Source organism: Rattus norvegicus, chromosome 6, assembly GCF_036323735.1.
Source record: "Rattus norvegicus strain BN/NHsdMcwi chromosome 6, GRCr8, whole genome shotgun sequence".
NCBI lineage: Eukaryota > Metazoa > Chordata > Mammalia > Rodentia > Muridae > Rattus > Rattus norvegicus.
In genome coordinates this window covers 135,880,100-135,905,921 of record NC_086024.1, presented here as the reverse complement: position 1 = coordinate 135,905,921, position 25,822 = coordinate 135,880,100, and the positions used below count along the sequence as shown (strand labels likewise).

Below are 25,822 nucleotides of genomic sequence, written 5' to 3'. Positions count from 1 at the left end.
CTCTAGGAAGGTGGAGACCCACTGGATTAAAGGTACATGCCAGCATGCCTGGCTATAAAATCTTAACTCAAATCTTTTTAAGTTACTACTACTGACAGTTGGAACATGACTCACTAATATTGTATTTTCCTGATGTTAAGCTTTTTGCATAGCAACAAAGCACACTTATGAACATGTAGGAAAGCAGGTGTCGTAGTCTGTGAGAGAAATGAGAGAAGAAGTGTCCGGTGTCTGTGCACTGCAGGGTCCATCACACCCTTCCAGAGTCTAAGAACATGCGCAGAGGTGAGCTGTGCGAAGAGAGGTGACAGACACCGCAAAGGTAACCCCACTCATACACTTCAGGATGTTTGCCGCATGGACGTGTGTATGTTACATGTGTGCACATCACATGGGTGACAACTGGCTAAGCCCCTAGGGTCAAAGGTGAGTGCTTTAGGGTGTCTAATGGCTGCGGCTGGCTTCGTCTCAAGTACAGTTTATAGGGCTCACGGTTGAAGTGACTGACATCCCACCTTCTCCTGCCAAGTTCTTTGTAAGACAAAAAAAGAGGGGACTTCAAACTTTGTTTTCTACAGAAACAAAATCCTTTCTTAAAGAATTTAATATTTAATAATAAAATTACTAAATTTAAAGAATTTAAATTTAAAATTTAAAGAACCAGGAGAAAGCTCAGATACTGAAGTTTGCACAGTCTATAGCAAGATGGAGGCCTACTGTGCCAAGCCACTCTCAGCTCACTAGCAATGCTATAAGCAGCAGCAATGCTATGGAGACTGACCTGTTGCCAAGCAAGCGGAAAGCCAGGCAGCAGCGGACACACAAAGCTCCAGTTGGGCTTAGAATTGATGCATACGGCATCGGCAAACGTGCGGCAGAAAAGGACCAATGGACAAACACTACAAGGTTGCTAAAAGGGATACTCTTTCCCCCTCTAAGCAAAAGAAAACGTGAGGCTCAACACAGGACATTTAATTTTTATTTTATTCTTAAGTTTTGGATAATTAGAACTATCTTTTGGAGAAATCTGGATTATAATATCAATTAGTGATCAGGTTTCAATGAGATCAGATCAAACTCCTTATCATAAATACTGAAACAATAGCTCTCAGAACATGAATGTGTGGTTCTAGTTTTACTAAGCCAGGCTGAGAGCCGGCATGACATATACCTAACTCCCAGTATTTGGAAAGTGGATGCAGGAGGATCTAGAAGGAAGGCCATCCTAGACTGAGTTCCCAAAACCCTGATTGGGCAGCTCACAACTGTCTGCAATTCCATTTCCAGGGACTTACACACTCTCCTCTCTCTCTCCTCTTTCTCTCCTCTCTCCTCTCTCTCTCCTCTTTCTCTCCTCTCTCCTCCCTCTCCTCTCTCCCTCTCCCCCTCCGCCTCCCCCTCTCCCTCTCCCTCTCCCTCTCCCTCTCCCTCTCCCTCTCCCTCTCCCTCTCCCTCTCCCTCGTCTCCATGGACATTGTGCAGACATCATATACATACACACAGACAAACATGAGTAAAAATACATTTTTATTCTTTTAAATTTACTTTTTAAAAAAGATTTATTTATTATATGAGTACTGTAGCCGTCTTCAGATACACCAGAAGAGGGCATCAGATCCCATTACAGATGGTTGAGAGCCACCATGTGGTTGCTGGGATTTGAACTCAGGACCTCTGGAAGAGCAGTCAGTGCTCTTAACCACTGAGCATCTCTCCAGCCCTTAAATTTACTTTTAGTTATGTGTAAATATGTGCACATAAAGCCACGCAGTGGTGGTGCACACCTTTACTCCCAGAGGCAAAGCCAAGCAGATCGCTGAGTTCAAGACCAGCCTGGTCTGCAGAGTGAATTCCTGGACAGCCAAGGCTACACAGAGAAACCCTGTCTTGAAAAACCAAAGTAGAAAGAAGGAGGAAGAGGAGGAGGAGGAGGAGGAAGGAAGGAGGAGAGGAAGAGGAAGAAGAGGAAGAGAAGGAAAAACTGTTGGAGGCTCTTTGGGAGGAAGACACACTAAAGAATCCAACAAGCTCACACCTGCTCCAGTTCTACCAGAGCAGGAAAACTTCACAACCCATGGCTAGCCCACTATAATGCACAAGAGAATGTGACTTAGTAAGTATAACATTTTAGTCCTAAACAAGGACTTCGCCTACCCAACAGAGTTAACCCCCTACATGACGGTACATATGCTATCCCAGCACTCAGGAATCAAGAGCCTCCATAGACCAGACTGCTACACAGTAAGACACTTTCTCAAAAGTTAAAAAAAAAAAAAAATTAACATGCAACCAAAACATCTTGTGAAGCATCAAGACAGCTCAACAGGTTAGGTACTCAGACAAGCCCAGCGACCGGGAGTTTAATCTTTAGAACCCACGTTAGCAGTACAGACCAATTCCTCCAAGTTACCCTCCGACCTCCACCCGGCTTCCATGCATGAGTACTCATATATGTAAAATAGAAGGAAAAAACCCCCAAGGTTGGGGCTAGAGTCATGGCTGAACAATTCAGCCCCAAGCGGTCAGCCACATGGTAACTCCATGCTATCACCAGTAACTCCAATTCAGAGGATCCAACTCCTCTTCTGGCCTTAAGCACCTGCACATACAGACAAGCAGGTACACACACATAAAAAATGAAAATTTAAAAAACTACTCTGGGGACTGGAGAGTTGGCTCAGCACTGAGAGTTAAAAGCACTGGCTGCTCTTCCAGAGGTCCTGAGTTCAATTCCCAGCAACCACATGGTGGCTCACAACCATCTGTAATGAGATCTGATCCCTCTTCTGGTGTGTCTGAGGACAGCTACAGTGTTCTTATATATAATAAATGAATACATCTTTAAAAAAACAAAAACCCACTCTGCCCTCAGAATCGATGTGGTAAGTAAACTGAAGATGAGTTTAAGATACTTAACCTGATTTTGTGGATCACAAACTGGTTTTTGTTTTGTTTTGTTTTGTTTTTAGTGGTTTGACTTCTTTCTTGAGACAGAGTCTCACAGTACTATCCCAGGTTAGCTTAAAACTCTCCATATGGCCCCACTGACCTTGAGCTGCCGTCAATCTCTCTGCTCTTCTGCCACCCCAGTCTCCCCTTCCCAATACTCCTTATTTTACATTTTAGATCTTGCTTTGTGTATGTGATTGTTTTGCCTGCCCGTGGATGTGTATACCACATGCCTGCCTGGTGCCCTCAGAGTCAATTAAAACCACTGGCTGCTCTTCTAAAGGACCAGGGACTGACTTCCAACACCCACATGGTGTCTTGCGACCATCTATAACTCCAGTTCCAGGATATCCAACTCCCTCTTCTGGCTTCCACAGAAACGGGCATGTTCACAGTGCAGACATACATGCAGGCAAAACACTCATACACATAAAGTAGTAACTTACAAAATTTAAGAAGTGGGAGTAGGGGGGAACACCCTCGTAGAAGCAGAGGGAAAGGGTATGGGATAGGGGGTTTGCAGAGGGGAAACTCGGAAAGGGGATAACATTTGAAATGTAAATAAATAAAATAACCAAAAAAAAAAAAATTAAGAAAAGCAGGACCTCATGCCCAGAAACTTCTATGCTGGTGAAAGTAACACTGGCAGTGAGAGTGTGTGACACAACAGGAACACACAGTGAGCCCGCCACTCAGGAACACTTAACAAGTCTCCCCGTGAAATTTTTTCTTTCTTTTTGCAGTTTTGAGTCTTATAAATGCATGAGCTAAGCATCTCAGAACTGCATATAATTTAGACTTTGTGAGCTTAAGCCTGTGACAGCTGAACCTTCTACTGGAAGCTTTCTCAGGATCAACAAATAAGCTATATATATGTATTTTATATAGTAAAACAAATACACAAGGATGGCAAGACAATCATATTTCACTGTAACACACAGTTTCTGGAGGCCACCGCTTGGGTGGAAATCATTAGCTCCCAGGAGGCTGCCACGAGCTATCACGGCACTGGGTATGCACGTGTGGATTTTCTCTTGCTGTAGTGTGTACAACTGTACATTGTTTTATACTTGAAGGAAGGAGGGAAGGAGAGGGGCTGAGACAGCCCGAGTTGGCCAGGACTCCCAGCTGTGCACTTGCATCTGTCTAGACCAACTGATACTGTTCAGTCTGTGTGTGCTAAGTTTTAATGAGTTTCAGTTTAGCGCAGGTCTGGCTGGTCTGGCACTCACATATTGTCCTCAAAACCTAAACAATCCTCTACATCAGCCCCACAAGTACTAGCACACCACGTGATATCAACTTCTTGAATGTTTGAAAGTTTATGGTACTATAATACATAATTATATTCATGACCACTTTTTCTTAAATTTTTCAGTTTTTCTAGGTTACAAGGCTCACCTGTGAATTTTTCCTAATTGTCACAAAACTCTAAATCATGAATCTGCTGTGGGCTATGCGGTCCAATCCAGCTATACATTCTATGACAACTACAGCCCAGGCACTCACTCATCCTAAGAAATGCACATGTGCGCTGGCTGCGTGGTGAAGGGAGCTCAGGGAGAGCTGGGTCCTGAGGGAAGAGAGCATGACTAACACAGTCATGAGGAGGGATTTGCTGCTGAGTTACATCTGCTGTGAAATGGCAGCAATCCCTACCCTGGCTCAAAACCTACCTTTGCTTTTTTAATTGGTTTTGTTTTTCTTTTAAAATCACTATCTTCCTCTGTAGCCTAGGCTGGCCTCAAACCTGATCAATGCTCTTGTTTGTGTCAGCCTCCTAAGTACTGGGATCTGAGATGCTCACAATCACCCTCAGTAAGAAATAAGTCCTTAAAATCAGTGCCCAGCTCAGGCCCAGTGCAGTAATGCCGTAGACACAGCGTGAATGAGAGCGCACTATCTGAATGCTAGACTTCCAACCCTAAGTCACACACCACGCTAGGTGTTCTCTGCAAAATAATGAATGTCCAGTGAGGCTGGAGACTGCTCAGTGGTTAAGAACACCTGTGCCCTTTCTTGTGGGACCTAGGTTCAGATCCAAGCACTCCAAATGGCAACTGAAATTTCAGTTCCAGAGAACCTGACGCCCTCCTCTTCTGAGCTCCTCCACGGGCACATGTGCAATGTTAATTCGTGCAAGCAACATGCACATAAAATAAATACATCTTCAAGGAAAGAGACCGTCAGTGCACGCTACCCTGCAAAGCTGTCTACTTCCATACCTGATAGAGTGAACACACTCCTCCAGTTGCCTCCAGTCACCAAGCCACATTTCCCTTGCATCTATTTCCATAGTTTACACGAAACTCAGCCACTGCAATGGGATATGCCCTCGATCCCAGTGCCCTAGATGCTAATCTGAGCTATGCAGGAAGGCTCTGTTATAAGTAAACAGCCAGGCAGTGGTGACACACGCCTTTAATCCTGGACTCAGGAAGCAGAGGCAGGAGGGTCTCTCTGAGTTTGAGACCAGCTTGGCATATAGAGTAAGTTCCATAAGTAACCGACCATCCAACCATTTAGGTCACAAGAAAAGAACTACTATGTGGACGCAACCAAATGCTGCTGCCAAGTGTCCTCCTTAAAGACTGCTTCTGAATTAACACTGGTCTAAATCCTTTCTGCTGATTATGTCGTTAATAAGTTTTCCCCTCCCTTGTTTTGTTTTGTGTGTGTTTTCTTGAAACAGGGTTTCTCTATGTAGCCCTAATTGTCCTGGAACTCAGAGACCCACCTGCCTCTGCCTCCCAAGAGCTGGGATTAAAGGGTTAGAGTTAGGCCCCCACCCTATCTTAATGAAGTCTCTTCAAGATAATGACAATTTAAGACTGGGTTAATAAGTTACTGAACATTTTCAGACTGAACCATAACTAAACTACTTAGTATTGAGTTTCTGAATGCAGGAAATGAAGATAGTAACTTTCCCTGGTGTAACTTTGGGAAGGGTTAAGGGATTTAACTGTGTTCAAACAAGCCTGGAATAAATAAATCCTAACTGACCCGGCAATGTCAAGTCACTCTTTTGACAAGCTCCTGTCTCTCTAGCCACACTCCCCCTTCTCTTGTACCAGTGGCCCATGCCCAACCCACAGCACTTTAACCCCTTCTGAGAAAATGGCTGGCAATTTCAGGAATCAAATCCTTCCCTTTAACCATTAATGTGCTACTGTAACTGCATGCTAAGCAGACTAAACCAGAGCTTCTCATCTGGCACAGTAATTTGGGTCACCAGTTAACAGCATACCAACACAAGCTGAAGAGGATTAGTTTTGAAAATACACAAAAGGTCTCAATTCTTAGAGAAATGAACTTCAGAAACCAAGAGTCCTACAGTGACACATTTACCAGGGCTGTGTACCAACACCAGTCTTTTGAGTACAAACCCCAATCAAGAAAATATTTTTTCTTCCTTCCTAATCAAAGAAATTAAAGTCCTTCCCCCTACATTCAATATTAAAAACAAACACACTATATATAAAACTCTAATAAAAAATTAAGGGTCTGGAGAGATGGCTCAGCAGTTAAGAGCACTGACTGCTCTTCCAGAGGTCCTCAGTTCAATTCCCAGCAACCACATGGTGGCTCCCAACCATCTGTAATGGGATCCGATGCCCTCTTCTGCTGTGTCTGAAGACAGCTACATAGTGTGCTCATATAAATAAAATAAATAAATCTGTAAAAACAAAAAACAAAAAAATAAGAGTTATAATCAAATACATGAACTACATGAACTTAAATATGTTCAACAGTAAAAAAATACTATATGCAACTCTAACAGGAGATTAATAACTAAATACATGAGCATAAATCAACTGTGAAAATGAGGGTGGGGGAGATAACAACATATGAATAATGGTGGCACAGCTTAGAAACTGAGCTCTCAAAGAGGCAGGAGAAGGGCAGGTTCCCAGCCAGCTTAATCTACATATAAGATACAGCCTTAAAGAGAGAGCCACCACAGAAGGTCACAGCATTAGCACTAGGAGGCAGAGGAAGGGGGACTGTCACATTCTGAGCCAGTCTGACTGTACTACACAGCAAAAGTCTGTAAAACATAAAATTCAACTTTGGCAAAGTCTCACCTCTTTAATCCCAACACTCAGGAGGCAGATCTCTGTGAGCTCAAGGCCAGCCTGGACTACACAGTGAGTTGTATGCCAGCAGGGCTACAGAAGATTCTGTCTCCAAAACTGTGATCAATTAAAACATACAACACAATGAAAACGAAAGGAAATGATCAATATACAAAGAACAGCAGGGGTGGGCTGTTGAGATGGCCCAACAGGTAGAACAACTTGCTGTATGTCTGAAGGCCAGACTTACAACTCCAGAGCCCACCAGAGGAGAATCAAAGTCAATAAAAAAGTTAAAAGAAAAAAAAACACAACAAAAGTTACACTGATAAGAGAAAACAGAAAGAAGCATGAAAGAGAGGGCTCTAAAGATGGGTGGGCGGCTCAGAGCATCTCCTGAGTGTGAGGGCTACAGTATGCGTCCTCATACCTAACTCCTAATGTACTGTAATGTGGCATCACGTATAATCCTGTGTTCAGAGTTCTACCTTACCTTACAGTGATTTGGAAAACAAAAAGGCACCATCAAATTAAACATAGTATCTTAGCATTTCAATTTTTAAAAGTTTAGCTCTTCTCTTTCCAAAAATGCAAGCCTATTAGAGTTGACACACATCACTTACTGAACCCACCACCAAGGATCAAAAACAATGAAAGATAAAGTTTGGTCCAGATGGCCATACATTGAGATAGTTTTAGTGACCGGGAAATTAAAAACAAATACAGACCACTTTACCTCTAGGCCTCTATTCCCCTCATGTAGAAAACAGAACAGGTGCCAGGGTGCAGCACACACCTGTAATCCCAACCCCTGGGAGATGGAGGCAAGAGAACACAGTCGTCCTCAGCTACACAAGGCTAGCACAAACCAGAGTGGGGGAGGGTCAGAAGGGAAGGCCACGCCCTAAGCTACACTTTAATCCTTGGACCCACAGGATAGAGAAAATCAACTCCTGAAGGTTATCCTCTGACCTTCAAAAGTATACACTGGATGGATGGATGGATGGATGGATGGATGGGTGGATGGATGGGTGGATGGACGGGTGGATGGATGGATGGATGGACGGATGGATGGATGGATGGGTGGATGGATGGATGGATGGATGGATGGGTGGATGGACGGACGGACGGACGGATGGGTGGATGGATGGATGGATGGACGGATGGATGGATGGATGGACGGATGGACGGATGGATGGACGGATGGATGGATGGACGGATGGATGGATGGACGGATGGACGGATGGATGGATGGATGGATGGATGGACGGATGGACGGATGGATGGACGGATGGATGGATGGACGGATGGATGGATGGACGGATGGACGGATGGATGGATGGATGGATGGATGGATGGATGGATGGACGGATGGATGGACGGATGGACGGATGGACGGATGGATGGATGGATGGATGGATGGACGGATGGACGGACGGACGGACGGACAGACAGACAGGTGGATGGGTGGGTGGATGGATGGAGTAAGGAGGGAACGTGGGCTGTGGAAGTATCTGTAACAGACAGAATCCCTGCCTGGCCTTAAGTTCAATTCCCAGAAAAGCTCTGCTTCTCCCCCAAAACCCTCAGAGAAAAGCAGACAGAACATACAGTTCGTATGACTGCCTGCTATGCACAAGGCATAGCCCCCTTACGAGTCAGCTGACATGGTGGAGTCAGTGTTACCACACACTCAGGAGGCACATGTAAGAAGATGATGATGGCAAGCTCAAGGCTGGCTGATAGAGCATTAAAGACTCCCTTAAAAAGAATAACAAAGTCTTCCAGGAGACTGGGAGGCTGCCCACAGTGGGGAGGTACTAACCTGTCCCTCCCAATTTCTTTCCTCTTCTGTGAAAGTTGTAAGTTTGTTTAGCATGTCTGATCTGTGATCATATAAACACAGAGGGGTTGGGGATTTAGCTCAGTGGTAGAGCGCTTGCCTAGCAAGCGCAAGGCCCTGGGTTTAGTCCCCAGCTCCGATTAAAAAAAAAAAAAAGGAAAAAAATATATAAACACAGAATAAACTTACATAATACATATCTAAGAAGACAACTGAAGCCAACCATACCATCCTACCACTGTGCTCCTCTGGCTAAAAAATACAAACTATCATAGAAATGACCACAGAGATATACAGAGGGTTTGCAGGGGAGTTCAGCTGGTGAGTTCTTGCCTGCATGCATTAACCCTAAGTCCAAGCCTAACACCACACGAGACTGAGCATGATAATCCCAGGACTATTAGAAACTCAAGAGAGGACCGCTGAAATGGCTCAGAGGACTTGGCACTAAGCCTTGGGCCCAAGTTCTATTCCTGGAACCCACATGGTGGAGACCAACTTCACAATGGTCCACAACTGCTTTGAGGCCCATACAAACAATTAAAAAATAAAAATAAAAAAGAATTTTTTAAAAATCATTGTCCACAGGCTGGAAAGATGGCTCAACAGTTACGAGCACTGGCTTTTCTGCCAGAGGTTTAATTACCAGCAACCAACCACATGGGGGCTCACAACCATCTACAATGGGATCTGATGCCCTCTTCTGGCATACAAGTGGACATGCGGATAGAGCACTCACATACATAAAGTAAATGAATAAATAAATCTTTTTTAAAAATTTTATGGTCCTTCCTCATAATGTTTACCAGCAGGAAACATTCGTATTATTCTAGAGAACAAACCTATTCATATCAAAGTAAGAGGTGCTTTACCAATGTAGAACCTGGTCAAAGGGACAATAAATTGAAGCATTCGCTCCACGCTCCTCTGTAATGCCGAGTCTTAGAGAAACTGAGGACAGTTCAGCATAATCTGGTGGCAAGTGTGACAACAGCCTGGGTGTCATATGGAGCACCAAAGAGCAAGTTAAAGGGGGAGCTGCATCCTGACTTTTGTTTTTACCCCTAAAGGGTCAAGACTCCTTGTGAACCAAGATGATATTCTCACCCCCAACTACCTACAGCCCATCAACCTAGCCTAGGCCTTAATCTGATTATAAGGACCAAAGGAGGGGCTGAAGAGATGGCTGAAGAGCACTGACTGCTCTTCCAGAGGTCCTGAGTTCAGTTCCCAGCAACCACATGGTGGCTCCCAACCATCTGTAAGAGATCTGGTGCCCTCTTCTGATGTGTCTGAAGACAGGGACAGTGTGCGCATACATAAATCCTTAAAACAACAACAACCACAGGGGAGCATCTCAGAAGGATGATGCTCTCTCTCTCCCCACCTGGTGGGTATTTGGGAGGGATGACAGAACTAAATCTTCATTGGATACAGTAAGTACACTTTGTTTCAACCACTCTAGAAATTAGGTCAAGCTGAGGTGTACAAATAAGTAAAGTAGTCTTGAAAAGGTATCATCAAGGAGGCCTGATGGCTCATGCTACTATGTAACAGGCTCAGGCAGAAGGCCTGCCAGGAGTATGAGGCCAGTTTCCACTAGAGACCCTGTTTTTTTTTTTTTTTTTTTTTTTTTCTTTTCTTTTCTTTTTTTCGGAGCTAGGGACCGAACCCAGGGCCCTGCGCTTCCTAGGCAAGCGCTCTACCACTGAGCTAAATCCCCAACCCCAGAGACCCTGTTTTTAAAAAATCAAGGACTGCCTATTCATACATCTTACTACTGTGTTGTTTTGGTTCCGTTTGCTTTCTAAGCTTTCTAGATCAAGTATGGTGGCTCCTGCATGCAACCCAGTAGTCAGGAAGCTGGGGCAGGAAGCTCATCACAAGTTCCAGGCCAGCCAAAGCAGAGCACAAGAAAGAGAAAGGAAAGTCGTCTGCCTGCTCAAATTTTAAGGAGGAAATGCTTTCAAAACTTATGCGGAAGCATCTGAGGATACCTCTGAACCAAGCATGGCAAAGAACACCTTTAGTCACTTTTAGTTACTTTAGGCACTGACAGGCAGATCTCTGTGAACCTGAGACTAGTCCAGTCAGCGGGTAATCAGCATGCCAGGGCCCTGGGCGAGGCCTGGAGCACCAGAGGAACGATGCACTCAGAGGAAAAAAGCAGGAGCACCATCTCTGGCTTCCCATCATCCTTCCTGTTTTTACTTTTGTGTTTGTACACATGCAGAGGCCAGAGGAATCAGTATGTCAGGATCTTTCTCTATCAATTTCCATGTGTATTTATTTACTTAGAGACAGGGTCCTCTCACTAAACATGGAAGCTTAAAGTTAGACCTGTGTGGCCATGTCCACCTTGTTTCTGTTTTTAAGCAGGGCCTTGAATTCCTTCGCCTGCCTCAGCCTTCCAGGAGCTGGGATTACAGGTGTATGCTGCCATGCCTGACATTCCTAATTTCTTTTTTATATAATATAATTTATTTGTTTTTTTTTTTATTTTACGAGCATTTTTCTTCTGTCTGCATGCATGACTGTGTGAGGGTATTAGGTCCATGGAGTCAGACAGTTATGAACTGTCCATGTAGGTACAGAGAACTCAACCTGGATCCTTTGGAAGAGCAGTCAGTGCTCTCAACCACTGAGCCATCTCTCCAGTCCCTAACTTCTTTAAAGCACATAAAGCCCCTGGCTGTAGTGCTGGAGAGATGGTTCAGAAATGAAAAGCACTGGTTACTATGAAAACCTGGGTATGATTCTCAGCACCTATGTGGTACCAACAACCATCTATGTAACTCCAGTTCCAGGGACTCTGGTGCCCTCTTCTGACCTCAGAAGGCACTGCTCCCGAGTAGTACACAGACAGGCAAAACACCCACACACATTTAAAGGGCAGGGTGTGGTGGGGAGCAGAGGAAGACAAGCAGTCTTCTGAATTTGAGGCTAGCCTGGTCTATGGAGTCCAGAGCAGACACACAGAGAAACCTTGTCTTGGGCATGGAGTCACTGCCTTGTGTCTAAAAGCAAACTGCTGTTTAAAAAAAAAAAAAAAAGATGCTGCACAATTTCTGTTCTAAAACACAAGTGTCAGCCAGGTATGGTGGCACACACCTTTAATACCAGCGCTTTGGAGCCAGATGCAGGTAGAGCTCTGAGTTCAAGGCCAGCCTAGCCTACTTAAAAAGTTCAAGGACAGCTAGGGCTACACAGTAAGACCACGCCTCAAAAAAATACAAGACATTGCTTCTCAAAAAAAAAAAAAAAAAAAAAAATACAAGACAAAACCAGAAGACTTTCCTTGGAATTTACATTCAATGACAACATAAAAAAAGTTCACTCAGAAATAGTAAACAAATGTGTTCCAGTGTTCAGATTGACAAAGCAGGGTTTTAAATAATTTCGCAGCAGTTAAATTCCTTTCTAGACTAAAACAAACACAGGGAAGTTTTGATACATTAATGTGAACACCAACTGGCAAGAAAGTTATGCATGAGAACATTTACAATGTTTTACTTTCTAAAATGTTAGAACTCTAACAAATATGTATCAGTATATCTCCTATCAAACATTCAAAGACAAACTCTGTGGCAGAGAGCTTCCCCAGCGTGTGTAAGAACCTAGGATCGATTCCAGCGTGACAAAAAAGTAAAGTTAACTATCACATCCTGAGACATACGACTGTACAAGACTAAAAAATATTAACCAAAATAAGTCTAAAGATACCAAAGTAGGATGATGGAAAATTTAAGTCCAATTTGGGCCACATAGCAAATTTTTAAAGCAGCCTACAATATAGAGACCCTGTGTCACAAAAACAAAAATGTCCCAAGAGTTCAAAAATTATCCTATGACTCTTGATGTTTCAAAGAAGAATCTAACTCTAATGGCACCAGGCACCTCAATGACAATGCAGAGATTAAAACATCTAAATCCTGTCCTTTTCCTAGGTCCCATCAAACATTTAGATAAACATTCAAAATATGTAACAAAAATGACCCAAGTTTCTGGAAGGTCTGAATGCTCAATTCAGTTTTTAAGACTAATTCTTAAGGGAAACTTTGTGGCTACCTTAACGTTCTATGTATCACTGCAGTCAGACTTGACCTACAAAATGAGGATAGGGTCAACTGTAACCAAAAAGCGGTATGCTTCCCCTGGTGGCCAACCCTGGGATGAAGCCCTGCTCAGAAGTGGAAGAAAAAAAAAAAAAGATGTGACTCCCAGAAAAAGATGTGGGGAAAGGGCAAACTATGCGGAAACACTAAGCTGAGTTTACAAAGAGGGGAGTTATACCACAGAAGTGTGAGGGATTGAAGTCACACATTTGCAAGTCATTGATTCTCGGGTTGTCCACTCTGCTGTGCTTTCACTTTTACCTAAACATAGAGTTCAGTACCTTAATAGCAACTTAAAAGCAATCTCCTTCTTCAAGGACCAGATCCTTCAATTTTCTGCAGTCTTGTTTCCAAGGTAAAGCATTTCTCTTTTCAAACTAGTGGTATAACCTACTTAGAAGAACCTCCTGTTCTAAAGCCCTCCAACCAGGACGGTTCACTCTAGCTGTACAAGATTGTCTTTTGAATTTTATTTCTGAAACAAAACCCACGTCCTTTCAAACATTTCCTGTAACCACCACCTTGAAAGACAGTCTCATACAGAGATGGGACAGAATCATAGGCATTAAAGTCTGGTGAATTCCTTTGTCTGATAGGATTTTCCCCCCCTGGTACCACTTTAAATTTGCTTCCACACAGATCAGCATGCTGCAAGTAAAAATGCCCCTTCTTGGGGACAGGAATTTCTAGTACATGGAAACGGTCGGTTAGCTAAACCTTTTGATGGTTCTATTCTTTCACAACCTCTTCCTCCTACCCCATCCCCCCAAAAGAAAAAAGAAAGAAAGAAATAAAGGAAACTCACATTTACAAACAGATCCTAAAATAACAGCCACAAACTGGGCTCTCTTATCTAGACAGATGCTCTCTGGAAAGCACACTTCTTTTATTACCTGATTGGGGTGGAGGGACGGGAAGATCGTTACTCTACTGGCCCTCTGAACGGGATGGGATGAGATGGGATGGGACGGGAAAGGACGGGACTGGAACGGACGGGACGGGATGGGACCGGGCAGAACGGGATAAGAATCCAGAGGCAGGAAGAGCGCAGGGTTGACAGGGTAACGCTAGAAGACGGTTTGGAGTAAGAAGTCTCTGCGGAGCCCTGGGGTCCGAGAGCCCCAGGACGCCAACTCTCCAGCACTGCCACCCGGGATCCCGTCCTAGCCCCGGTGCACCACACCTGGAGGCAGAGACACCCCACTCCACCTCGGCCAGGTGTGGCTTCCTCAGAGCCGGGGGACACAGAGGGCCCAGTGCTGTCCCCACCGGGGCCCGCGGCCTCCCCGCACCTGGATCTGCAGCTCGCTCGTGTGCGAGCGTGCCGCGCCGCCTGCCCTCGCGCCCCGTGTGCCCCCGCGAACCGAAGGCCAACACGCACAAAAACAAAGTTGTCTCCCGGGCTCCCGTCTCTCGCTACTCACCAGGGTCGAAGTCGGGCACCGCGGCTTGGTACTGGGGTCCCACCCGCATGCCACCGCCACCTGCGGGGAAGCAGAGCACGGCGGTCAGCGCGGGCGCGGGCGCGGACGCGGGTCGGGCGCGGGGGCGGCTGCCACCTACCGTGCTCCTCGTCGCTGGACGAGCCCGAGCTGCCTTCCTCCCAAGAGTTGCTGCCGCTGTTCCCGTTGGGAGCCGCCGCCGCCAAACTTTTATTCTGGCCATTATTGGGGGCGGCGGCGGCCGAGGCGGTGGCGGCGGCCGAGGCGGAGGCGGTGCCGGCCGAGGCGGCGGCTGAGGCGGCGGCCGAGGCGGCCGAGGCGGCGGCGGCCGAGGCTGCGGCGGATGCCGTGTTCCTCCCTCGCCTCTTCCCTGAGACCTCGGGGCCCTTCTCCACCATGGCCGGCATCGGCGGGGCCCGGGGCCGGGCCAAAGTGACGGGGACCCCGGCTCGCGAGGCGCGGGCGACGGGCCGCGGGCAGGGGGCGCAGGTGGGCGCCGGGCCGGGCGGGCGAGCGCGCGGGATCCGCTGGTGCGAGTTGAGGCTAAAGGGGGCCCAGACTGGCAGAGCAACGAGCCGCCTCAAGCCCCCGACGCCGAACGGAGCGCAACTTTGGCTCTCATCGCCGCCCGCACTTCGCTGGCTCTAACTACTCCGGGAGCCGCGGGCGGGGGGGGGGGGTGAGGGGGAGGGGCGGAGCCTGGGGGGAGGAGGGCCGCGCACAGCCTAACCCGTCGCTCACAAGCTCCGCCTCTGCGAGCTTCCATTGGCTCTCACGGGATCCGGGCGGCAGTCGGGGACATGGTAGGTCCTTGCACGCGTCCGTCAGGGCACAGGGGCGGGATCACGGGGAGGAGGGGGGGGAAGGTTCTGCGCTTCCGTTGGCCAGGTTGGGTTGACGCGTATCGCCCACTGTACGTGGTTTGAGGTTTGCGATCGCTTTACGCCCCATGATCCATCTCTCGAGGCAACAGCGAGGAGTTAGCCGCCCTGCTAGCCCCCTCCCCCTCCCCAGCGCCCCGATCCCTCCGCTCACACCCCGTGGGCCCCGCGCCACCTCCCCCAGGGATCTCGCCGAGCGTCCCATCGGCTTCCCAAAGTGAATGTGCCCGACGCGAGAACAGAAATCGCGGGCAAGGTCGGGACTACTTTCCCCCTCGCGCGGAGGAGTACGCGCACAGTTTGAATGGGTTCTATACAAAGAGGGGAAACTAATTGGAAGAAACTAATTGCGCCCCCGCGTCGCCCAGGGGCGATAGAGACGTACTAGAGCTAGGGAACCTAGGGACGAGGCTCTCTGGTGGCAGTGTCCCCCGAGGGAAGGAAAGCGATTGTACCAGGAGACGATGGTGCTCCCCGCTAATTGGGTTGGGGGCCACCGGCTCCCTGCGTTGCCGGAGGGGCCGCGGGAGGAGTCGGGATCTTCGGCCGGGGGGGGGGCCTGGAAGCCGTCGGGGTGAGGGGTGGTGCCGAGCGGCCCCGGGACAGCGAGGGGCCCCACCGCGGGGGGCTGTGGGGGGAAGGATAGGGCTTGGGTCCTCAGCTCCGTGGGGAAGGAGGGTCACTTCCCGAGACCCGGGCCCTTCCCCCAGCCCGCAGGGCGGAGGGCTTGAACGCGGAGGAGTCGGTGACACCCAGCCCAGGGCGTCCTTGTCCCCGGAGTGATCAAGCGAGGGGCCCGTCACTGCCTGACAGCTGCCTGTGGGGCTGGTGGGCTGCCCCACCCCCCGCGTCAGCAGCCAGACCTGGGGAACTATAGGTGAAACCGTTTGCTTCCAATTAAATAAATAAAACAGGAGATGGCTATTTTTCGTTTATGTTACTTCAGACCTGGGCTTCATATGGGGACAGTTTTTACACCCGCTCAGGATATAAATAGCTACAGAGAGAAAACGAGAGTTTTATGGTTTTAAAGCCAGAATAAATAATCAGGGTTTTCTCCTCCACGTTTTCTGCCCCGCGAATCATTTTAAACTTGACTGAAGTGACCACGGTCATTTCTAACTGGCCTTTAAGAACAGGGCCCAGAGCCTCCCGGTAGCAGATCCCTGCCCCCATCAAGTTCCTGTTCTCGCTCCTGGACTCCTCTGTGAAGGACACCCCTCTACTTAGAAACCCCAAGGCACTGCAAGCATGAGCCCCGAGCTAACCAGGCTCTCTGGCCTGGTCAGGGAATAGACTGCAAAGTCAGAGGTGGGAACCAGGGGTGACGGGAGATAGGTACCTGGATGAAGCCATGACTTCATGACAGATGAACCTTAACAGCTAGGGGCGCCTGTCTTACTCCTGCCTATCTTCCAAGATGTACCACAGACAGGTTAACCTACATACAGGGCACAAACGATTTGAGTTCCTTAGTAGGGCGGTTGGGATGACAACACAAGGGGTCCTCTTCCCTACCCACTGGACTCCCAAACTGGAGACGGTTTCCTAGAAAATACCTCCTCTTTCTAGTGCCATGGCCTAAAGAAAGGGAGCCCACAGCTTCTAGGGCGGGACTGGCTGGGTAGGGCACGCCAAGATGCCAGCGCTCTCAGCTACTGTGGTGCACCCAGGGCACCCTGCCTGCCTCACCCTAGTCTAGGCCCTGATCCAGGAAGTCCCCCACGCCCCCCCCACCATTGAAATGGAAAATGGGCTTAGGAAAAAGGGAGGTTCATGGGTTCATGTGAAGTCTCTCCTACTGCCTACCCCACCCTATCAGTCTGACATCTTGCTACATTGTAACTTTGGATGCCTCCGTGAACCTTCCAACTGATTTTTTTTTTTTTTTTTTTTTTTTTTTTTTTTTTTTTTTGCTGGTTGGGTTTTGTTTAAGTAGCTGAGGATGACCTTCAATCCCTGTTCCTTCTAAATCCACCTCAAAGTTCTAGGATTACATGTATGTGTTGCCATGCCTGGCTTAATTTATAGTGTTTTGTTTGTGAGTTTTGTTTTCCTTTTTTGTTGTTGTTGTTCTTCTTCTTTGTTGTTTGGTAGGTTAGTTGGTTTTTGAGACAGCGTTCTCTGTGTAGCCCTGTCTGTCCCGGCACACTCTCTGTAGACCAGGCTGGCCTCCAATTCACAGAGATCCACCTGCCTCTGCCTCCACACTCAGCAAATTTATAGTGGGTTTTTTGTTTGTTTGTTTGTTTGTTTGTTTGTTGTTGGTTTGTTTGTGTATCCGTGGCTGTCCTGAACTCACTATGTAGATCAGGTTGGCCTCAAACTCAGAGATCCACCCTACCTCTGCCTCCTGAATGCTGGTATTAAAGGCATGCACTGCCCATCCGACTATAGTGGTTTTTTGAAGGATGTAATTGTAATTGTGTGTGTGTGAGAGAGACAGAGACAGAGACAGAGATGAGAGAGGGGGAAAGATGAGAAAGAGAGGGAGAAAGAGAGAAGGAAAGAGAAGAGAATGCCATGCCTGGGTAGGTCCTTAAAGAGCTCAGAAGAGGATACCACATCTGGAGCTGGAGTTACAGGCCCTTGTAAACTCCCAGCTAGGTTCTAAGAGCCAAACTCAGTTCATCTGCAAGAGCACTACACAATCTTAACCACTAGGCTATCTCTCTAGCCCCATGGTTGATTTTTTTGAGACAAGGTCTCATACTGTACCTAAGGCTAGCCTCAAACTTACACGCAAGACAGATGCTTTAGCCACCACCAAGGGAGTGGTGTAACAAAAGCCACCATACCTGGCTTTGGTTGTCCCCCCCCCCCCGCAACAAATACGCCTCACACACACACATACAAGTATCAGATGCTGCTTTAGTTTGACCACAAAGTCACAAGGATACCAGTTGGCCTGCAACATGTCCGCTTCCTCATTCATAAAAACCAACACGGTGGGGGTTTTGTGTTGTTTCTTTGTTTTTCTTTGATAGGGTCTCAGTATTAGCCCTGGCTGGCCTGGAGCTTACGGTGTAAACCAAGCTGAGTGCTGGCAATAAAGGCATGAATCACTCGGCCGGACTTCCATCTTACCTCCTCCAGCCTTGTGTCCCCTCCCTCTGCCATAAGGAGCCCTCAACCTGAATGAAGGAAAGCCTCTTTCTCGTCGTTGTTGGGATGTGGTCCCCTCATGGGGAACATGTAACCACATATTAAAATGATACTCCCTACACTAGCAGCCCTGCGGAGCCACTGTCCAAACCCTCAGCCCTGGACTCCTCTTTATGCTCATACAGCCGTTGTTCAAAGGCACCTAGGCCAAAATCCAATGATCTACCTCGAGAAAAGCTGAAGCCCTCAGGTACGAGTGCCCCTTGAGTCCCTATAATGACAGGTGCGGTCTTACTCCCACCCCTCCTCCCTCCCTGCACTGCCTCTGTGCCTTGAGCCCCACTCCACGCTGATGTTGGACCAGTATTTTCAAAACAGACAGCGGCTTCCTTGGCCCCTCAGCCTTGGCTCCATTCCTCTACTCTCCTGGCCCACACACTCCTCAGAGGCTAGTCTATACTCGCTTTCTCTATCCCCTCCCATCACAGTCTCTGCACCCCACCCCTGGACCCTGACTCCGCCCCTTCCTCCCTGCTGTCCTGTCCAGTGGACAATTATTGAGAGCATTGAGCCTTCCAGAAGCAGCTGAGCAGACCATTCCTCTCAGAAACTCCATTGTCTTTCTGGATGTCCCCACTCTCACTTGCTCTGCTTAACAGGCCACGCCCCCTCTGGCCCTATGCAGCTCCGCCCCTTCCTTCTAACCTATAATCTGCAGTTCCTGATCTGCACCTTCCTCTTTTCTGGGTCTACAGTACAGTGGGTGCTCATTAGATGCGAAAGGAAAGGTGGTGTGGAATGTAAGCCGCTCTCTACACAGAGCCGGAGCAAATTCCAGTGGGAAAAGGGGATTCCCCCTAAACAAGTGAACTCCAACTGAGTCCTTGGTTACTTGGGGAAGACCTTACTCTCAGCCTAACATTCTTCAAGTGTCAACCCTTCTCCATCCCTAACATCCTCTCCCAGTTGCTTCGTCCCTGACTTGCGTGTGACTCAGAATTAGTTGACAGTAAAATGTTCCTAGTTCCTGTCCATAAGTGATTGGCTCAGGCACAAGCACATGACATTGCTAGACCTTTTCTTTTCTTTTCTTTTCTTTTTTTTTTTTTTCTTTTTTTCGGAGCTGGGGGCCGAACCCAGGGCCTTGTGCTTGCTAGGCAAGTGCTCTACCACTGAGCTAAATCCCCAACCCCATAAGACGTATTTCTGTGTCTAGAGTTCTGATTTTAGCATTGAAATTAAGAGCCTTTTTTGTTTGTCTGTCTGTCTCTTTGTTTCAAGGTAGGTTCTCACTATATACCTCTGGCTGTCGCTCTAATCCAGGCTGGCCTCAAACTCACAGAGATAGACCTATATGTACCTCCTGAGTGCTGGGATTAAAGGTTTGTGCCACTACACCTGGCATTCAAGAGCCCTTTTAATAACCCCTCAGTAAACACAATTCTGTCATCATCCCAGTACATGAGAACACTGAAGCAGTGAGAGAGGGGTGATCCGATTTGTCTGAAGTCATAAATTTAATGAGCAGAGGAAAAGGACATATCTAAACCACAGAGTTGTGGAGTCTAGAGGGGAATGCTGGGGCCAGCAGCATGAGACACATGGACTTCCTTATCTGGACTCTAAATAAATACAATGTTGCAGAGTAGGGACCTAACACAATCTGGAGAGTTCCTGCCTAGCATGTGGGAAACCCTGGGCTCATTTCCTCTGCACCACATAAACCAGGCATGGCTGCACACACCTGTAACCACAGCAACTCAGGAAGTAGAGGCAGGGGATCAAGAGTTCAAGTTCAGCTCTGTGAGTTTGAGGACAGCTAAAAAAAAAAAGTAAATGAAAAAATAAAGTATTGGCGGTTCATGTTGATACTTTATTACTATTTTACAGGACTCATTGTTAGAACATTCTACTTGTCAAAGCATAGCTTCTACAAAGATGGGTACAGACCATGGTCAGGGCTGGCGGGTGGCAAGAAAACAAAAGCCACTCTTGGGAGGGAGCAAGCAACAAAACAAACAAACAAAACAACTCGGAAACAGTTTTAGCCACACCAGGAATTTTAAATCTCAGCTGAATGGAAAGAATTCAGGAGGCCATGAGGAGCCTGGGAGAGCAATGGAATGTGGACAGCGTTATCAGTGCCTGGGACCCTGTACTGCTCCTCACATTACACTGGCACACACGGGAGAGGAGCGTCTGTGCTTATCTTCAAAGTTACAAGAGATTCTAGATCACCCACTGTCTTGTTGCATTGACTTAACAACTCAACAAGCAAAGTAAATCACGAACCTATTCCAAGGAAGAAGTAAAACCATAAATCAGAAGAAACCCTAGGAGCACAACTTCATGTTATGTGTATGACACAAACACGCATGATGCACACATGCACCCATATCATCATATTATGTGTCTACTGGTTTCAGGACACAGAGTCTTCCTAATAGTCTTCCTTCGCAGCCCAGGCTGGCCTGAATGTCTATGAGCATCAGATTATCCTTGAAATGACGTAGACAAAGCTGGCTTTGAACCTACGACCATTCGGTGTCAGAATGCTTCTCTGAGATGTTCGAAACCCCAGTGCTGCAGAAATAAAGCCACCGCACAATGAGCAGCCATGTCATGCCTGCTATGACAGTTGTTACCCATAAGATAGACAATGACAACTGCCCTGAAAACATGGAGAAACTGGAAGCCGCTGTGAAAAGGCACAACTGCTCTGGGAAACACTTGGACAGGTTCTCAGAACACTAGGCATAGAACTCCCAGTTGACCCTTAAATCCCACTGTGACATTTCTACCCCAGAGGACAGGAAGCACGGCTGTGTGGAGGATCTGGACGTATGTTCATGAAGTACCATTCGTAATAGCCACCAAGTGAAGAGCAGTGACTGTCACTTGGTGGGTGGTTAAAAAGTGGTCTGCTCGCACACCAGAATACGAGAGACGAATGAATTCTGATGCCTCGACAGGGAAGGACCTGGACAACATTACAGTAGGCGAAAGGAGCCTCTCTCAAAAGACTTGGGCTGTGATGATTCCGTACGAGCACATGAGGTCTGGGGCAGGCAAATACATTGAGGAAGTATGTTGGTGGCTCTCAGGCTGAAGGAGGGGAGAGCGGTGAGGGAGCACCGATGATGTCAAACCCAGGGTTTCACGTGTTAGGCAAACTCCCTGTCCCTTTGTAGGGCTTCTGTCTCTCTGTCTCTGTCTCTCTTTCTGTGTGTGTGTGCGCATGTGTGTGTGTGTGTGTGTGTGTGTGTGTGTGTGTATGTGTGTGTTGTGTGTGTGTGTGTGTGTGTGTGTGAATACAGGTGTGGCCATGCTATGGTGTACATGGGGTAGACAAAGGACAACATTCAAGAGTCGGTTCTCTCCTTCTAGAACTGGTTCCAAGGATTCATCTCAGATCATCAGGGCCTTTACCTGCCGAACCATCTTGCCAGCCCTCAGGTTTCTTTTTGGGTAATAAACTATTCTAACACTGATCATGGTGATGGCTACTTAACTCTGTGAATATAGTAAGAATTAACTATCACTAGGAGTAAATGAATTATGTGTCAATAAAGCTGTTTAAGAAATAAGGCCTGGGGCTGGAGAGATGGCTCAGCGGTTAAGAGCACTGACTGCTCTTCCAGAGGTCCTGAGTTCAATTCCCAGCAACCACATGGTGGCTCACAACCATCTGTAATAGGATCTGACGCCCTCTTCTGGTGTGTCTGGAGACAGCTACAGTATATTCATATATATAAAATAAATAAATCTTTTTTAAAAAAAGAAGAAGAAGAAAAAAAAGAAACAGGGCCTGGGGAAACGTCTCAGCTCCGAAGAGCACTTGCTGTTGCTCTTACAGAGGACCCAGGTTCAATTCCCAGCACCCACATAGTGACTAACAAACAACAATGTAACTCCAGTTCCAGGGGATGTGATGCCTTCTTCTGACACCCACGGGCGCAAGGCATGCAAGTGATTCCCAGACATATATACAGACAAAACACCCATAAAGATAAAATTTTGGGGTTGGGGATTTAGCTCAGTGGTAGAGCGCTTGCCTAGCAAGCGCAAGGCCCTGGGTTCGGTCCCCAGCTCCGAAAAAAAGAAAAAAATAAATAAAATTTAAAGAAAAAGAAACAGACTAAAGCTGGAGGTGTATCTCAGTTGGGAGACTGCTTGCCCATCATACACAAAGCCCTGGGTTTGACTCCTGGCCCTGAATGAACCGCGTGTGGTGGCACAAACCTGTAATCTTAGCACTCCAGAGAAGTTCAAGGCCACCAGGTATGGTGATTTATGCTTTGATCCCAGCACTCGGGAGGCAGAGGCAGGAGGATCTCCAAGTTTGAGGACAGCTAGGGTTACATAGAGAAACCCTGTCTCTGAAAAGACAGAAAGGAGAAAAAATAAAATGTAGGAAGTTGTCCTCTGACCTACATGTGCACTCAAGCACACACGAGTGTGCACGAGCACACAGACCACATGACTAAACAACACACACACACACACACAGAGTCACCTACAGGCTTTGAGTTTTCACAGATCTGATTTCCATCCATCCCACACTTGGCTTGGGTTCCTGGGGTGGGACATTCCCTTGGCCTCAGTGTGTCAGCCCTGGCTCTCTCTACCTGTCACTCAGTGGCTGCTGCTGGAAGCTTTAGCAGGGCGGGGCACCAGGGCCAGTGTAGGTGACCTGTTTTCACAGGAAAGCAGCATTTTTGTCCCACAGGTTCCTCTTCAGCCAAGTCCTCCTTTCTATCCTCACAAGCTCAGCTCTGACCGATGACTATGCAGTAAACAGTGGCAGGAGAGGATGGGGGTTGGGGGGCGGCTGTCAGCAAAAGGCTTCAGGGGGAAGTGATGAGCTCATGTCTTTTCCTGTCCAGTCACCCCTCCAGAGCTTGCTTGCTTTCTCTTCTTTTCTCTCTTCTTTTTAAATTCTTTTTGTCTTCTTTCTTTAAAAAAAAAAAAGATTTATTATATATATAAGAACACTGTAGCTGTCTTCAGACACACCAGAAGAGGGCATCAGATCTCATTACAGATGGTTGTGAGCCACCATGTGATTGCTGGGAATTGAACTCAGGACCTCTGAAAGAACAGTCAGTGCTTCTAACCACTGAGCCATCTCTCCAGCCCCTTTTCTCTCTTTTCTTTCATTTTGTATTTACTTGTTTGTTTTGTTATTGGTTTGAGATAGGACCTCATTGCAGAGTCCACACTGGCCTTAAACTCATGCTGCACCCCCTGAACCATTACAAGCTTATGCCACCCCATTTAGCGCCAGGACTTTTCTATCTCTAAGAAGCCTTCCAAGAAAACTGATCCTGGAATACGTGGCTCTGGGACCTCTAGACTCCTTGAAAGAGCCCCAGGACCAAGAAGGAAGCCTCAGAGTGGTCCCTGCAGGAAAGGAGTAGTTTCCTACTCCATGTCTAACTTGAGATTCCCAGGTTTGAGGCTTCACCTTCTTACGGGGTTCCTCTCTGAGTTCACACAGTGTCCCTCATAGCTCAGCTCATAGGCTGCCTCCCACAGGCAAGGAGCCCTTTCTGCTGTAGATCACTTCTGTTCCCTCTGCGTCCCCATCTAGAATGATCACGGTTACAGCTGTGATATCCTGCCTGGCTCAGTGGTGTCTGCCTTGCACTGAAACTAAGTTCTATAGGGTCACCACACAGCGAGAGCTCATTAACTTATCCACACCTGTTTTGTCCAGGGGTCAGGCTAGACCAGGAGACAGAGTAGAGTACAAATTCATTGCCAGGGAAACGAATGCCGGCTGGAGCTCTGGCCTCTCAGGAGCCTGACCTGACGCAGAGAGGCGCCAGTTCTCAGATCATCAAACAGGGTTGCTCCCTTTCCATTCAGAAACTGCCTTCCAATTTGTGGTTTCCTGTCTGAGGACCCACCCCTTGTCCACAAGATTGATAACTCCCCTCCCCTCCTCCTTGAGTTTGCTAGATTAGAAAAAAAGCCAAACTAACTAGCACCCCTAAGACAGACGGGTGGAGGAGGGGGCATGTTGTAGGGCATAGTCTGGGACATGATGAAGCACTGTACCCTCATTCCTTAGGATTTACGGCCGCCAACTATGCCCAGGTCCGACTAGTTTCTCTTTGCCCCTTACTTGCAAGTGCCTGTGTTCAGGAGTGACAGAAGACATCTTCCCCAGGGCTCAGCAGGACACCCTCCCTCTGAAGGGAAGCCATATCTTCATAGGATAGTCAGAGACTTCTGGAGTGAAGACTGGGTGGGGGCTGTCCCCGGTTGTTAGAGCACTTGCCCAGCGTACATAAGTTGCTGGAGTCCTGGCACAGAGCTCTCCCTCAACTGTGTCTCACACAAATAATAAAAATAAATTCAAGCTCATTCTTCAAGATCAACCTGGGCTACGAGTGAGCCAGTCTCAAAAAAAGAAAAAGAAAAGGAAGGCAGGATCTTATGCCTTCCCTGCTTACCACCCCCTGGGCTTCCTGCTCCGCTGGAGATAAAATTCCAAGGCCCCTACAGCTGGACCCTACTCCTTCCTTGACCTCCACTTCCTGAGCTGCGCTGTGCATCCAGCTTGTGCCTGGGGACTTGGCATGTGCTAGTCCTCAGCCTAGAACACCTTACCCCTGGTCTGCTCAGGCTGCCGAACCTCGTCCCTCACCACTTAGCTTACCAGTCTCTTCTTCCTGGACCCTTCCCCATTTCCGGGCCACTCAACCCCGCCCCCGCCCCATTCTCAGCCTTATCTCTAGAGCAGTTCCTGAGTCTCTTGTTATCTTTCCCTCACTAGACCCCACCCCCGACAGAGCTGGTCCGTCTGCCAGTCTCTCTTCTAGGTGTTCCCCGAACCAGAGAATAATGCATCTGGGGTCCTCCCGACAAGGTGCACCTCTTGAAGTGCTGGGGTGATATAGGGAGGGTAAAACCTGAGGGGCTCCTGCCCCCTCCCTAGCAGTACCCCTGCAGCCCCTGGCATATGCTTTATAGATGTGCCCGTGCTATCTCCCAGGCCTGATTGACAGTAGGTCCCAGCCAGTATGGGCTCTGGAGGGGAGGGGCCACAGACCCTCTGTTCCTTTACCTGAGACCCTCCTTAGCAGAGCCAGGGCAAGACTCAGGAAGGCCAGGCGTACCTTTTTTTTTTTCCTGGAGCTGGGGACCGAACCTAGGGCCCTGCGTTTGCTAGGCAAGCGCTCTACCACTGAGCTAAATCCCCAACCCCCAGGCGTACCTTTTACCCCTAGCTACCTGGACTTAAGTCTTCTCTGAGGAGGGAGGGGTGGGGCCTGTCTCAGGGAGCAGCTTAGGAAACCTTAGAGATCCCTGGAGGAGAACCTGGTAAACCCCCCCACCCCCGGGCATGTGGTTAAAGGTCAACCAGGCAGAAGGGGAGGGGGAGGAAGACAGAGAGGATCTT

The 25,822-nt window shown here is 47.8% G+C and overlaps 1 protein-coding gene and 1 long non-coding RNA gene across 2 annotated transcripts in view; both read right to left on the bottom strand.

Moving 5' to 3' along the window:
• Positions 1 to 15,071, bottom strand: part of Rcor1 (REST corepressor 1) — a 76,517-nt gene extending 61,446 nt beyond the window's left edge. Inside the window, exons 1-2 of the mRNA NM_001415131.1 lie at positions 14,547 to 15,071; positions 14,408 to 14,467 (exon numbers count right to left, since the gene is read on the bottom strand). Coding sequence (NP_001402060.1) covers positions 14,408 to 14,467; positions 14,547 to 14,832 — 346 coding nt within the window. The 5' untranslated portion in view covers positions 14,833 to 15,071. The remainder of the gene's footprint in view (positions 1 to 14,407; positions 14,468 to 14,546) is intronic.
• Positions 15,072 to 20,263: 5,192 nt separating this feature from the next.
• LOC134479478 (uncharacterized) lies at positions 20,264 to 25,096 on the bottom strand. The gene is made up of 2 exons (XR_010052861.1): positions 24,118 to 25,096; positions 20,264 to 23,366 (listed from the first exon to the last, which is right to left on the bottom strand). It is a non-coding gene; the product is annotated as an uncharacterized LOC134479478 (long non-coding RNA).
• Between the last annotated feature and the right edge of the window lie 726 nt (positions 25,097 to 25,822).